This window comes from Cryptotermes secundus, unplaced genomic scaffold (assembly GCF_002891405.2).
Source record: "Cryptotermes secundus unplaced genomic scaffold, Csec_1.0 scaffold62, whole genome shotgun sequence".
Classification (NCBI taxonomy): domain Eukaryota; kingdom Metazoa; phylum Arthropoda; class Insecta; order Blattodea; family Kalotermitidae; genus Cryptotermes; species Cryptotermes secundus.
The window spans coordinates 1,066,146-1,080,356 of record NW_019727786.1 but is presented as its reverse complement, the minus strand read 5'-3'; the positions used below and the strand labels follow the sequence as shown (position 1 = coordinate 1,080,356).

Genomic DNA, 14,211 nt, shown 5'->3' with positions numbered 1-14,211 from the left:
AGTGAAGCCACAACCTCCACCCTCCCTCCTGTTCGGGTTAGAACCTGTTCAGTCCTGTCTTGGAGTTGCCAGAGTGATGAGCGAACAGAAGGTTCTGCGGAGTGTTGAACAACGCATTGTGATCAAATTCCTCGTTGGAGAAAACGTCCCGTCTGCTGAAATTCACCACAGACTCCAACAACAGTATGGGGAAGATTGTCTCTCATGGACCCATGTGTTTGAGTGGTGTAAGTGCTTCGGAGAGGGCAGAGCATGTGTGGAGAATGAACCACATGATCGTCGACCGCGAACATCCGTCACCAAGCCAAACATTGATCATTTAGACGCGCTTATTCGTGAGAATAGGCGCATCACTATCAGGGAACTTGGAGCAATGCTGTCCATCAGTGTTAGTAGTGTAGAAGACATCGTGAAATACCACCTGCACTATCGCAAGGTGAATGCATGGTGGGTACCACGCACTTTGATGGACGTGAACAAAATGGTGCACATGCAAGCTGCCATTCGTCTCCTACAGCAGTTTGAAGACGAAGGTGATGCATTTTTGAAGTCTGTAGTGACCACCGATGAAATGTGGGTGCACTACTTCATTCCCGAGTCCCAGCAGTCATCACGTAAGTGGTGGCATACCAGTTCTCCCAAACCAAAGAGAGTGCAGAGGAGCCGTTTGGCAGGAAAATTGCTGGCAACATTCTTCTGGGACTGGCAGGGGGTTATCCATGTAGACTTTCTGACAGATGCCAGAACAGTCAATGCAGCTTATTACTCAGACCTCCTGGCAACAGACTTGAAGGAAAAGTTCCGATCCAAGCGGAAGACAGCTGGAAAGCAGGTAGCCTTCCTTCAAGACAATGCACGCCCTCCAGAAATTGAAATGGAATCTTCTGACACATCCACCATACAGTCCCGATTTGGCCCCAAGTGATTTCTACCTGTTCAGAAGGCTCCAATCAGACTTGCAAGGCATGCTGTTTGTGGATGACGCAGTCATCCAGACTGTTCAGGAGTGGATACGCCGCCAACCACAAGCCTTTTTTGAAAAGGGCGTCAGGATGCTTCCAGAATGTTGGAAAAAATATGTTGACTCCGGAGGGGAGTACATTGAAGACTGACATGTGGAAGTAAGTCTTTGGCAATTATGGTCTTTAAAAAAAAATCAGTCCCGGTCATATTTGGACCACCTTATAAGTTGGTTCAGGTAAGCATAGAACTGGATTTGTCACTTGTTTCTGTTAGAGTAATGAAGTGAAGATGCTTATGATGCGTTGGGCTTGTAGTTTTGATGGGATACCAGAGATATGTGTAATTTTGGTAGGAAACCTCAAAAATCAGTAACTAGCGAGCTCTAGTAGATGAGGTGATAATACTAATAAGGATCTTCGGGGAACAAGTTGCGAGATGGTAGGTGGTTGATCTGGATCCAGTGCTACACTTTTCAGTGGTGTTTCACCTTCTAGTTCTGTTATAGAAGTTGTTGTTTACATGGCATTCTGCATATATTGCTTCAGTTAAGTTTCTGTTTTTAGTTTGTTTAGAAATTCTCTATCCATCGGCTCTGCTCCCAAAGTTCAAATTCCAAAGATTTCAGTCTTTAAATGTGGAATCCACAGTTTTCTGCTTATGAGGCTACTATCAACAAGACATACTAGAAGAACTTGAGACACTCTATTATCCTTAAAATCAAGATATGAATGTAAATTATTTACGTTATGTTGTAATACAGAAGTGTCCTTTCTCACATTTGTACATTTATTTCCAGCTGGAATGAAAATCTGAAGCTCACTCACTTTAAATGCTGAGAATCTGTGACAAGTAAATGTATTTTAAACAGTTCATTTGTATGATTGTTTTATTATTCAGAGTCTGAGTGGCCATTCGACACCAGTAGAATGTGTGAAATTTGGACATACTGAGGAACTAGTATGTGCTGGATCACATACTGGAGCACTAAAAATTTGGGATTTAGAAGCTGCAAAAATAGTTCGGACATTAACTGGACACAGAGCTGCAATACGATGCATGGACTTTCATCCATATGGTGATTTGCTTGCATCAGGATCGTTGGACACATCAATAAAGGTATGTAACTCATAAACATATTTTATCTTCTGTCAGTTTTACACCAGAAAAAACAAAACATCTCGTTTTGTACAGAGCCATATCCACATGAATTTCATATTTTTTAAATTTAATTCCTCTAGGTAATAAAGGTGAAAAACTAATTAATTTGCCCAAAATAAAATATTAAAGGAAGTAAGACTCATATGGCTCAAGTGAATAGTATTGAAGTCTCTTTTATTTTTACCACTTGCTGGGCTATTTCAAGGAAATAGCAGCTCTGGTCTAGAAAACAGAGATTAACGATCGTGGGGATCCATTGCGCTGACCATTCGACATCCTCTATCTGCTGAAGTGTAATAATTATACTGCATCGAGCTGAGCCCTTCTTGTTTAGCCACTCAAGAAATTTGCAGCACTTCATGAAACCTGAATGTTCATTACCCTGCTCACAGTAGCCCATCACAAATCCATGTCCATACCATTCCCCCATCCTGTTTCTTTAAGATCAATTTTAATATTAACTTCCCATCTGTGTGTGTCTTTGTAATGGTATCTTTCATTTAGGTTTTCCTACCAAATCTTTGTGTTCACTCTTCTCTCTCATGTGCGCCCCTTTCCCAGCCTATCCAGTACTCCTTGATTTGGTCATTTAAATAACATTCGGCAAAATCAGAGCATGAACACAGTTAATAGATCCTTTAAAAACATGGTACAGTTCAAATATTTGGGAACAACAGTAACAAATCAAAATTTGATTCAGGAGGAGATTAAGAGGAGACTGTCTTCAGCTAATGCTTGCTACCATTCAGTCCAAAACCTTTTGTGTTCTTGACTGTCATCTAAAAGCATAAAAATTACAATATACATAACTATAATTATGCCTAGAATTCGGTATAGGTGTGAAACTTTGTCTGTGACATTAAGGGAGGAACATACTGAGGGTGTTGAGAATATTTAGACCAAAGAGGGATGAAGTGATAGGAGGTTGGGGAAATCTGCATATTGAGGAACTGCATAATTTGTACTGTTTGCCGATTAGAACAGTCAAGTCAAGGAAGATGAGATGGGCAAGGCATGTAGCATGTAGCATCACAGAAGGAGAAGAGGAATGCATAGAGGATTTTGGTGGGAAGGCTAGGAGAAAAGAGACCACTAGACGTAGGTGTGAAGATAATATTAAGATGGATCTTAGAGAGGCAGGATGAGGTGGTATGAACTGGATTGATCTGGCTCAGAGGGACCAGTGGAAGGCTCTTGTAAACTAAATAATGAACCTTTGGGTACCATAAAATGTTTGGAAATTCTTGAGTAGCTGCGCAGCTGGCGGTTTCTCAAGAAGGGCTCGTATCCGTGGATTTAGTTAGTTTGTTAGACCATCTCATAGCTCAGGTGATTAGTCACTAGCTTCCCACCATAGCAGCCGGGGCTCGAGGCAGGGTCAGGTCATGTGGGATTTGTGGTCACCAAAGTGGCAATGGGGTAGGTTTTCTCCAAGTACTTCGGCTTCCCTGCCAGTTCGCATCCACTGATTGCTATACAGTCATCATCATCTGGGGCTGGTAAAGAGGTCAAACAATGGCCGCAGTACCAAGTGGACTGACGCTGTGAGGAAAAATAATAAAAAAAAATTAGTTAGCTAGTTGCTTGGTTAGTGTTTGCCTGTAATTGTCTCTTAGCTGTTGTCAAGCACTTGTTTTTGCCTTGTTTTTTATTTTGTGTGTGTTTCTTTATTTTATTTCACTTGTACTCACTTCATAATTGGCCCATGGGCTACACACAGATAAATAAGAATTGAATTGAACTAAAATTGAAGAGTTGTCTACAACAAATGAAATTCCAAAATAGGAACCTTTGGGATGAAGAGAGCAACACTCAGAGAGAAGATGGAGAGATTAATTGGCTTTAGGAACTTGCAGTAAAGTGTACTCCTGCACATTCATGGTTATATGTCAACTAGTGGTGTCCTTTTGTGGTACTAGGCTTTACCTGAGAGTCATATCTAGATGAAGGCAGGGCTAGGATATCCTGCAAACAGCCAGTGAGTGGTAGTCAAGTGGTATCAAGCAAGTTAATGTGAGAGATAACAGCTCTGACTTGTATTTGGAGGTCCTCGGTTTGAATCTTGGCCAACTCTTTTATTCTGAGATTTCCTGTCTTTTCTCAGTACCTCCAGGGAAATACTGGGTTAGTACCATGAAATAGGTAACAACTGCAGACCGTCCATAGTTAAGGAGTACCAATTAGGCTTGGTATTGGAATGTTGTGGGTTAGTGGTTAAAGAGGTGAGACTTGTGGACGTCAGTTGTGGTATACAGACTTGTGGGATGTGATGTGACGTGTTCCCATGGAGTACCGCTTTATGCAGAATGCATGTAGTAGTAATATATGTTTACAGTATTTAACACCTACACAGAATGTACTTTATTGTTTCAGATGTGGGATATTCGACGGAAAAGCTGGATCTTTACTTACAAGGGCCATAGGATTGCTGTTAACAGTCTGAAGTTCAGTCCTGATGGTCAGTGGATTGCTTCTGGTGGAGATGATTGTTTGGTGAAGGTAGCTGCTATGATTTTAATTTGACTTAACTTGACTGACTTAACTGTCATGGATCTCAAAAAAAGAAGTCATTAGATTTTCTGTATCTAGTAAAGGTATATAGTATACCTGCACTAAGTGATGGATTTCACAGAAGTTAAATAAGCTGCAGTATAGGCCCTCATAATCTCATAGGCCTTCAAGTAATTTGTAAACTTTGGTCATGTGCTTAACTAATTAAGCACTATGCCGTGAAGGCCTATTGATGAGTGGATGTATAGATCCACATTTTCTTGACCTCGGCACTAGATAGAGGTGACTGGTCAGCTTGACACCCTAACCACTTTACCCATGGGGAAAGAGCCCCCATCACCCATTGGATAGGAGGTTGGGTGGACCCCAGAGCCGGTCTGGATGACACAGAGAAGAGAAATCTCTTGACCCTACAATGCTCTAACTTCTACCCCTCAGTCATGCAGCTCATAGACAGTCGCTATACCAACTACACTATCCTGACTCCACTGGCCCTCAAGTATCAAGAAATATCACCGTATAACTTCCTTTTGTAAAACTAGAAAGATAATGAACATCTGTCTGCATCTTGTCACATTGTGAGGATGAAAACAACACACACAGGAACAGCTGCAGCAGTCAGAAATGAATTGGGAGGTAGTATTGATTCTTGCAATATAGCTGTGCAATTAATGTGGTTGTGCAGTTTCACATGCGTGGGCATATATTTCATTCTTACCATATCTGTCACAACTTAGGTCTGTTCTTAGTGTTCTGTATATGACTAAATTCTTAATTTAATGATACAATAGAGTTTCAAACTGAGTACCTCATGAATATGAATGCAAAGCATTGCACTACACGTACCTGCTCAGTAAGAAATCAGAAATTTTCTTCACAGCTGTAGCAAGAACAGTTCTGTGACCAACTCAGTTGGTATCTTGGGCTCTTTGTCCTGTGGTGAAGACAGCAGAAGTATGAAGCTGGGCATTGACTTTGATGTGTTACTGATGTTATGAATGCTTGCGGCTTTACATCCATGTTGCACAAATTTTTAGACACAAAGATAAAAGCTCTTACTGTTGCTTAATATGTAAATATTATCTAAATAATGGGATACATTAATCATGAAATGATATCCTGTTATGTTGCAGCTATGGGACATCAGAGCTGGTCGGCTTTTCAAAGAATTTTCAGACCACACAGGTCCTGTCACAGCAGTTGAATTTCATCCTAATGAGTTTCTGCTGGCCTCTGGTAGCTGTGATCATAGTGTTAACTTCTGGGATTTGGAAAATTTCCAGCTTGTATCTACAACTGATCAGGATGTTGGTGCCATAAGGTAAATCATTTAGTAACATTCTCTTGCTGTTATATGATGCACTTTTTAACAAAGGCAATGCATATTGGTGAGGTTGTATCATCTATCTGTTTCATTTCAAGAACTACTGAATGGATGAAATAAAGTCCATTTTTTAAGCATAAGAACTGTAGAAACAATTTTTCACTTGCATTTCATTATATTTCTTATAATGGACCATAATTGAGAAATTTGTTGAAGTTAGATTGGAACATAATGTTGTGTAGATATTTACTGATAAGGACCAAAATGAAGTTCACCTGAAAATATTTAGTGTAACCCCCACCACATATGAAATTCTCTAATAATTTTTTAGGTGAAACATGTACAAGAAGACTATCCATCATCCTGTTTTTATTTAAAACATACAACGTTTCGGATACCGTATTCTGTCTTTGTCTTCATGTGGAACCTACTCAGTTGGGCCCAGTCGATAAGAGCTAGTCCCTATTTCCAGACACCAGCACCAACACCAGATAGGATATATACGATGGGGTACCCAAAAGAAACCGAACTAATTTTTTTGTGGGCAGAGCTTTTGCAGTACCGCGTTTTGCTGCTATGAGCGCATAGAGCTAACATTCCTGAATCGATAAGCCGACTACCGTTGCTTCAGAAGGTAAGGACTAGTTTCGGCAGAGTTTGTAGTGACAACTGTTTTGTGTGATCATCGTTTTTGCAATGGCTGATTTTCGTGAACAGCGTGCGGTGGTGAAATTCTGCTTTTGCTTGGGAAAAGTGGAACAGAAACTCTTGAAATGTTAAAAACGGTGTACAAGGATGATGCTATGGGGAAAACTCAAGTGTTTGAGTGGTTTTCCCGTTTCAAAAATGGTGAAATGTCAATTGATGACAAACCTCGTTCTGGTCGTCCTTCCACGGCCCGAACACATGAAAATGTTGAAAAAATTTGTGAAATCATCAAGGAAGATCGACGACGGACCATTGAAGAAATTGTGGAGCTGTCGGGAGTGACTTGGAGCTCAGCGGCCAGATTTGTGGCCGTCGGGTGACTGGTTTTTCCATCATGACAATGCCCCTACTCACACAGCCCTGTCTGTATGACAATTCTTGACCAAAAATGGTATGACCCCTGTTCCTCACCCTCCATACTCACCCGACCTTGCCCCGTGCGGCTTCTTTTGTTTCCTCGAATGAAAAGAGACATCAAAGGAAAAAACGATGGAGCCGCTGTCAAGCATCTCAAAAGATGAATTTAGACAATGTTTTGAAAAATGGAATAAAAGACTAGACAAGTGTATTAGTGTAAGTGGAGAGTACTTTGAAGGGGATTGAAGGTTTGCGCTTAAAATTTGAATAAATAAGTTTAAAAAAAGTAAGTTCGGTTTCTTTTGGGTACCCCCTCGTACACCGCTGTCCAAAAAGTATCCGACTTTACTTTTAGCCACTATAAGTAATGGCCAAAATGGTGAGGAAACTGAGCATAGTGGTAGAAGGGACTTTCATGCGCATGCGTGATTTTTTGCTGACTCGCAACATGGCCGGATGCGTCTATGGCTGCCAGTTAGCGAAGTGGTGTAACACGTGTTTGTCGCATTCTCGTTTCGCTCAAAATGACAAAACACTTGGAGCAGCAATACTGCGTCAAGTTTTGTCAGAAACTTGGGGATACCCAAGCGGAAACATTCTGCAAAATTCAGCAGGCTTTCGGCGACGATGCAATGGGGGTCACTCAAATTAAAGATTGGTTCAGCCGCTTTAAACATGGCCGTATGTCAGCGGACAGTGACCAGTGTTCCAGGAGACTGTCAACGAGCTGAAATGCTGATGTCGTTGAACAAGTGCAGACACTGATCGTGGAGGACCGTTGTTTGACCATCAAGGATGTTGCTGATGAGGTTGGGAACAGCAGAGGTTCCACAAACACAATTTTAACTGAGGATTTTGGCATGCATACAGTGGCAGCAACATTTATGCCCAAGCTGCTTTTGCTAGAGCAGCAACAACTCCACCTTGAGGTCACGCAGGACATGCTGGAGTGCACCAACAGGGATCCTGAGTTCCTGAAGACTGTGATCACTGGTGACGAGTCATGGGTGTATGGATATGACCCGGAAACCAAGGTCCAGGTGTCACAATAGAAGCATCCAACATCCCCAAGGCCCAAAAACGCACAACAGGTTCGGAGGAATGTGAAGGTGATACTGACTGTTTTTTTCGATTACCGGGGTGTTGTGCATCATGAGTACGTACCACTAGACCAATCTGTCACTAAGGAGTACTACCAAGAAGTCCTCTGCCATCTTCATGATGCAGTTCAGTGCAAGAGACTGAAGCTGTGGGATGCAGGCAACTGGCAGCTGCATCATGACAACACCCCAGCTCATTCATCACACCTGATCACCTGGACCAAGCATGGCATTCTGTAGGTTCGCCAGTCTCCCTGCTCTCCTGACATGGCTCCTTGTGATTTCTGGCTGTTCCTGAGATTGAAGACACTGCTAAAAGGCTCCTGTTTTGACAGCCATGAGGACATCATACAGAATGTGATGGCGCAGCTGCATGTCATTCCAAAAGAAGCCTTCCAGAATTGCTTCCAGCGATGAAAGGACTGCTGGGCTAAGTGTGTGGCATCACAAGGGGCCTGCTTTGAAGGGGATTAGGTATTGTAACCACCCAGATACAGAAATTTGTTTTCCCAGCCCAAGGTTGGATACTTTTTGGACAGAGTAACAAACCAAGCACAGTTTAAACCATCTGCGCAAGTTAAGCCAAACATTAAAACATTAAAAAATCTTCTATCTTTGTGTTGGTGATGGTGTCTGGAGATAAGGACTATCTCTATTGATTGGGCCCAACTGACTAGGTTCCACGTTGTGTATTTTAAATAAAAACAGGACACTGGATAATGTTCAGAAACAAAATAACTGTATTAATATACCGTCATCACAAACCTTAGATCTTGTTTATATACAAGAAAGTTTTGAAGTATCCATTAAACTTGTAATCTTGTAGGTCTGAGTCACTTGCTAGTTAACTATATGTAGCAGAGTCCTTGAGAAGCTAAGAGTCACCCATCTTGTTAAGAAATGCCTCGCTGTTTATGGAGCCCAAAGATCTATTTTAGTGTAAGATTTGAGGCTTTCACGGCGGTGACTATGAAGAAAGCAGTCTTCTGGGATTTGGCACTGTGTATATGTGGTGTTAACCAACACTACATAACACCACATATACACGGTGCCAAATCCCAGAAGACTGCTTTCTTCATCTATTTTAGTGTTCACCAGAACTTGAAACTGGTACTGTCCTCACACCCTATCTCTTTAAAATCCATTTTAATATTATCCTCCTCTCTTCAATCCAGGTCTTTGAAGCTGCCCCTTTCCTTCAGGTTTTTCAACCAAAATTCTGTATGCATCACTTCCATGCATGCTACATGCTGCTGCCCATAATCATCCTCCATGTGTTTGTCATTTAACAATGATACAACTGTGCTCATTATGCAATTTCTTCCATTCTCCTGGTACTTCCCCTTCCTTAAGTCAAAATATTCTCAGCACCCTGTTCTCTAACCCCTTAATCCATATTCTTACCTTAGGGTGAGAATCCAAATTTCACACAGATAAAATTATAACTTTATATAAGCGGCCTCCGTAGTCTAGGGGTAATGTTCCCACCTCATGACTCAAGGTATGCGGGTTCAAACCCGGCGGAGGTCTTGGAATTTTTAAGGGCGGAAAAATTCAGGGAACAAGTCCTCCGGGAGGGACTTCAAGCCGTGGGTCCCATGTCGTAGCTTTACGCCACGTAAAAGAACCTCATGTCTCCAAAGGAAGCCACTGAGCAAAATTAAGGACATTTCCTGCCCAACAGTAGTCTCTAACGCCTCTGGTAGATGGGGGAAGCATTGAGATACCTCTGAGCTAGTAGAGGCCGACCTCTCTGGCTGAGTAGGGACTGATGGTAAGCACCAATACCGGTAGGGTATAGAGGCTGGTAGAAGATTACAGGGGGACGCACAATAGATTAAACTGGTCGCGGTGCATGGGGAAACCCACCCCCTCCAATAATAATAATAATAATAATAATAATAATAATAATAATTATAACTTTATATATCTTAATCTTTAGATTTTAGGGAGGAAACAGGAAGACCAAAGATTGAGTATTAATGGCGGATAGTATTCTGAAAGTTCATTCCACTTTTAATTTCTATGATTTTATGTGTGTGTGTTGGAAAAATTTGTTATACAAAAGTTTATGTAATAATGTTGTAATATAATTACTGGAAATCTGCTGTTGTTCTTTTGATTACAGATGTATCAACTTTAGTCAGGGTGGCGAATGTCTGTATGCAGGATCACTAGATGTTTTAAAAGTATACGGTTGGGAACCTGCAAGGACACATGACACCATCCCCATGGGGTGGGGGAAGATCCAAGATATAAGTACAGCTCAGAATCAACTTATAGGTGCCTCATTCCAGTTAACAAATGTATCACTATATGCTGTAGACCTGAAGAGAGTACAGCCATTTGGTGAAGAGCCTTATTGTCCCAGTTCATCACCTTTTGTTCATGGGCAGCGTATTCGTAAAAGTTTCAATCAAGATAAGCCTGTCAATGTCAGCAAGGCAGCGTAAGTTTAATTAAGAGATTGATGTTTGTGGTTGGTGTCTAATATGCTGGTCTTAATGCCCCAATAAGCAGGGCACAAGGGCAAGTTACCTTTTATACTTATAAAATATTTACCTTACCAGTTTTTCTTTCCATCATGTACATTTTCAGGTTAAATATAAAAACCACTGAAGAATATGAGAGGTCGGGGACTGACCCAGAAGATGAGTCCCAGTCGATGGCTGATATTCAGAATATGAAAGTCTATGAAGTAGTATTCCAGCCCAGCAGAATACGTATGTAAAATTATATCTGCATGTATGAATGTAACTGAGCAGAACATATAGGAGTGTAAGAACTGTGAAGAGAAGCACACAGAGCTGACCTAACAGGGATGCAGAAAAATTTAATTATTTTCATAACAAAATTTGGTTACCGTCCAATAACTTTTTATTTTATCTTGTGATATAAAATTTTTAAACCAAAGTGAATAAATGTAAGTAAGTAAGTAAGTAAGTAAGTAAAAGTATCCCTGTAACAGGCCGTCTAGGCCCATAGGGTTGAGAGATGTTGAGGTTCCCACGTTTTCTAGACAGTCGGCTCATAGATGGCGGCAAGGTTGTCAGCCCTACACACTGGCCACCCTTTACCCCCAAGAACATTCCTGGTACTCATTTCTGTTAGAGGGTGAGTTGACCCCACGGCCATTATGTGGCTGGAAGGATTAAGTCAATTGAAAGAAAAATCCAATGCCCTCATCAGGACTTGAAGAATAAATGTGTGTGTGTGTATATAAATAGATTTCTCACCATTAACCTTTAAGAGACGGGCCATTTAAATTCCCATAATCGCAGCAGGCCGGAGTTAATTTAATTGTCCGCCATTGTAGAGTATTAAAAATTGTAAGCATGTTACTGAAAATGCTGTGATTTCTACACTTTTTGTGATAAACGAACAAAATAAACGTTGCTTTTATCTAGAAAGAATATAGAATCAGATATTGTAATTTACAGATATTAGAATCTGTAAAAATTGTTACATTGATTCCAAAATTTTTTTTCCCAATTTTGAGTCTCTGTCCACAAATATGCATAAAGTTTCTGCACAAAACGTTTCTGCAGTATAAATGCATGCTGCTGACATACTGTCTTACTATGTCTTATCTGGCAAAAGGAGAGGAAGTTTATGTTTGCACTGCACATTCTCCAGTCATGTCGGGACCTTTCTGTATGCACGAGCGTGGGCGAAGTCTTCTTGTACACTGTCTCTCAGTAACTATGCCTGTTTATATCTCGGACTAAACACACAGAGGTACTGTTCTTGGAATATCCCCGCAATGCCCCCTTGCTACCCCGCCACTTTCAGAGTCGTCTGTACCTCCCACCATGGTAGCCTGAGTTTGATCCCCGGTCTGGTCAAGTGGCATTTGTGGTGAACAAAGTGGCTTTGGGGCAGGTTTTGTCCGAGTACTTCGGTTTCCCCTGCCAATCTGCATTCTACCAGTTGCTCCACAGTCACCCTCACCTATCATCTGGGGCTGGTACAATAGGCCAGAAGTGGCCGCAGTACAAGGGACAGTCCCACCCCACTAGCAATAAAAAAAAGGAGAATGTTCAGTCCTAGTCAAAAAAGAAATAGTAGGAGGATGGATAAAACAACGATTAATGAACAGTAAATTGGAAAGGATGTAGAACAAAGCCATCATGGCCTCATTTGAGGTCTTAGTCCAGCATTTGCCTGGAGGGACTGAGGAAAGCCACCAGAAATCTCATTCAAGATAGGCTGGTGCATGACCGCTCACTGACTGATATAAGGAATCAAAGGTGTTTAATAAGCATTTTATGTAAGTTCAGATAAGGTGGGCTTCAAAGTAATTCTTTCTGTTCTATTTATGTAGGGTATTCCTTAATTTTGTTGGTGTACGAATTTTATTGCAGCTACAACTATCTTAGCTAAGCGGCCTCTGTACTCTAGGGGTAATGTTCCCACCTCATGACTCAAGGTACGCGGGTTCAAACCCGGCGGAGGTCGTGGAATTTTTAAGGGTGGAAAAATTCAGGGAACAAGTCCTCCAGGAGGGACTTTAAGCCGTGGGTCTCGTGTTGTAGATTTACGGCACGTAAAAGATCTTCATGTCTCTAAGAGACCTCTGAGCAAAATTAGGCAAAAAGTTTCCTGCCCAAGTAGTTTCCAATGCCTCTGGTAGATGGGGGAAGTATCAGGTACCGAGGGCCAACCTTGTTTGCTGAACGGGGCTGATAGCACACACCAATACCGGTAGGGTATGGCGACTGGTAGAATATCAAAGGGGGCGTACAATAGACTATTAGTTGCAGTGCATGGGGAAACCCACCCCCTCTAATAATAATAATAATAATAATAATAATAATAATCTTAGCTTGGATATATTCACACATTAGTATCATATGGTATAAACTGTGTATACACAGTAAGCCTTTATTGATTTGAAGCCCTTGGGGGTGAAAAATGTTATTTTTAATTAAACTCAAATTGTGTGATTTTCTCCATGAATATGTCAGGTGAACATAAAAGTTGATACTAATAAATGATTTGAGCATTCTCCTGGACGTGTAGTAAATATTAACATAGGTTCCAGAATTTGGAGAAATGTTTTTTTTTGTGGGCTCCTATGTTTTTTTAAATAAAAATTATAAATTTGCCTTGAATATTAATGCACAACTGGCACAATTTAATATCACTGATTATATTATTTCATTGAGGGTGTTGAGAAGAATACTTGGACCAAAGAGAGATGAAGTGACAGGAGGTTGGAGAAAACTGCATAATAAGGAGTTTCATAACTTGTATTCTTCTCCAAGTATAATTACAATGATCAAGTTGAGGAAGGTAATATGGGCAGGGCATGTAGAACGAATGGAGGAGAAGAGGAAAGCATATAGGATATTGGTGGGAAAGTGAGAAGGAAAGAGACCACTGGGGAGACCAAGACATAGGTGGGTGGACAATATTAAAATGAATCTTAGAGAGATCATTCAAAATTGTCTCCTTGGGAATGTATACAGTGATCCCATCGTTTTTTCTATGATTTAAAAGTGTTGTGGTGATTGTGGGTTCTTCCATAGCGACGATTGTTGCTTTGTTTCTGGATCATAACCATACGAGTAAATCTAACTTTTGTCACCCATTATGATCCTAGAATAAGAGTAAAAGTTGGGTCCTCGTTAGCCTTCTCTCATAGCTCAAGACACATATTTACATGCTGCTGCTTTTGATCATTTGTCAAGAGTCGTGGAACGAACTTTGCTGCAGTGCAGTAAATGTTCAAATTTTCTGTTAAGATCGCCTTGCAAACTCCATAACTGATCCCACTTGTGTCTGCAAACTCAAGAATTGTTTGGCGATGGTCATCATGGATGAGTTCTCAAATTTTTTCCCAATATTTTCTACATTTTGCTGGTGTTTGGTCATCCTGAACATTCATCATCTTCAGTTGATACTCGACTGGACTTGACACGTTCAGTGTCATTCAAAAACTGCTATCTGTCTTAAAAAATGTTCTCCAAAAGCCTCAGGAAGCATTTCAAGGGTTTGGGTAGCAGATTTACCGAGCTTCATGCAAAACTTGATGCAGATACGTTGCTTGATTTTGCCATCCATCGCAGACAAAACGAAACATGAAAT

The 14,211-nt window shown here is 41.0% G+C and overlaps 2 protein-coding genes across 4 annotated transcripts in view; one reads left to right on the top strand and one right to left on the bottom strand.

The window, feature by feature from the left end:
* Window positions 1–14,211, bottom strand: part of LOC111864936 (activating signal cointegrator 1 complex subunit 3) — a 134,303-nt gene that overhangs the window by 67,997 nt on the left and 52,095 nt on the right. The window lies entirely within an intron of this gene.
* LOC111864937 (katanin p80 WD40 repeat-containing subunit B1) overlaps window positions 1–14,211 on the top strand; it is a 48,492-nt gene that overhangs the window by 2,438 nt on the left and 31,843 nt on the right. For all 3 annotated transcript variants that reach the window (XM_023852572.2, XM_023852574.2, XM_023852573.2), the window contains 5 exons: window positions 1,861–2,079; window positions 4,495–4,620; window positions 5,766–5,953; window positions 10,250–10,570; window positions 10,720–10,844. In XM_023852572.2, the coding sequence (XP_023708340.1) occupies window positions 1,861–2,079; window positions 4,495–4,620; window positions 5,766–5,953; window positions 10,250–10,570; window positions 10,720–10,844 (979 nt within the window). The remainder of the gene's footprint in view (window positions 1–1,860; window positions 2,080–4,494; window positions 4,621–5,765; window positions 5,954–10,249; window positions 10,571–10,719; window positions 10,845–14,211) is intronic.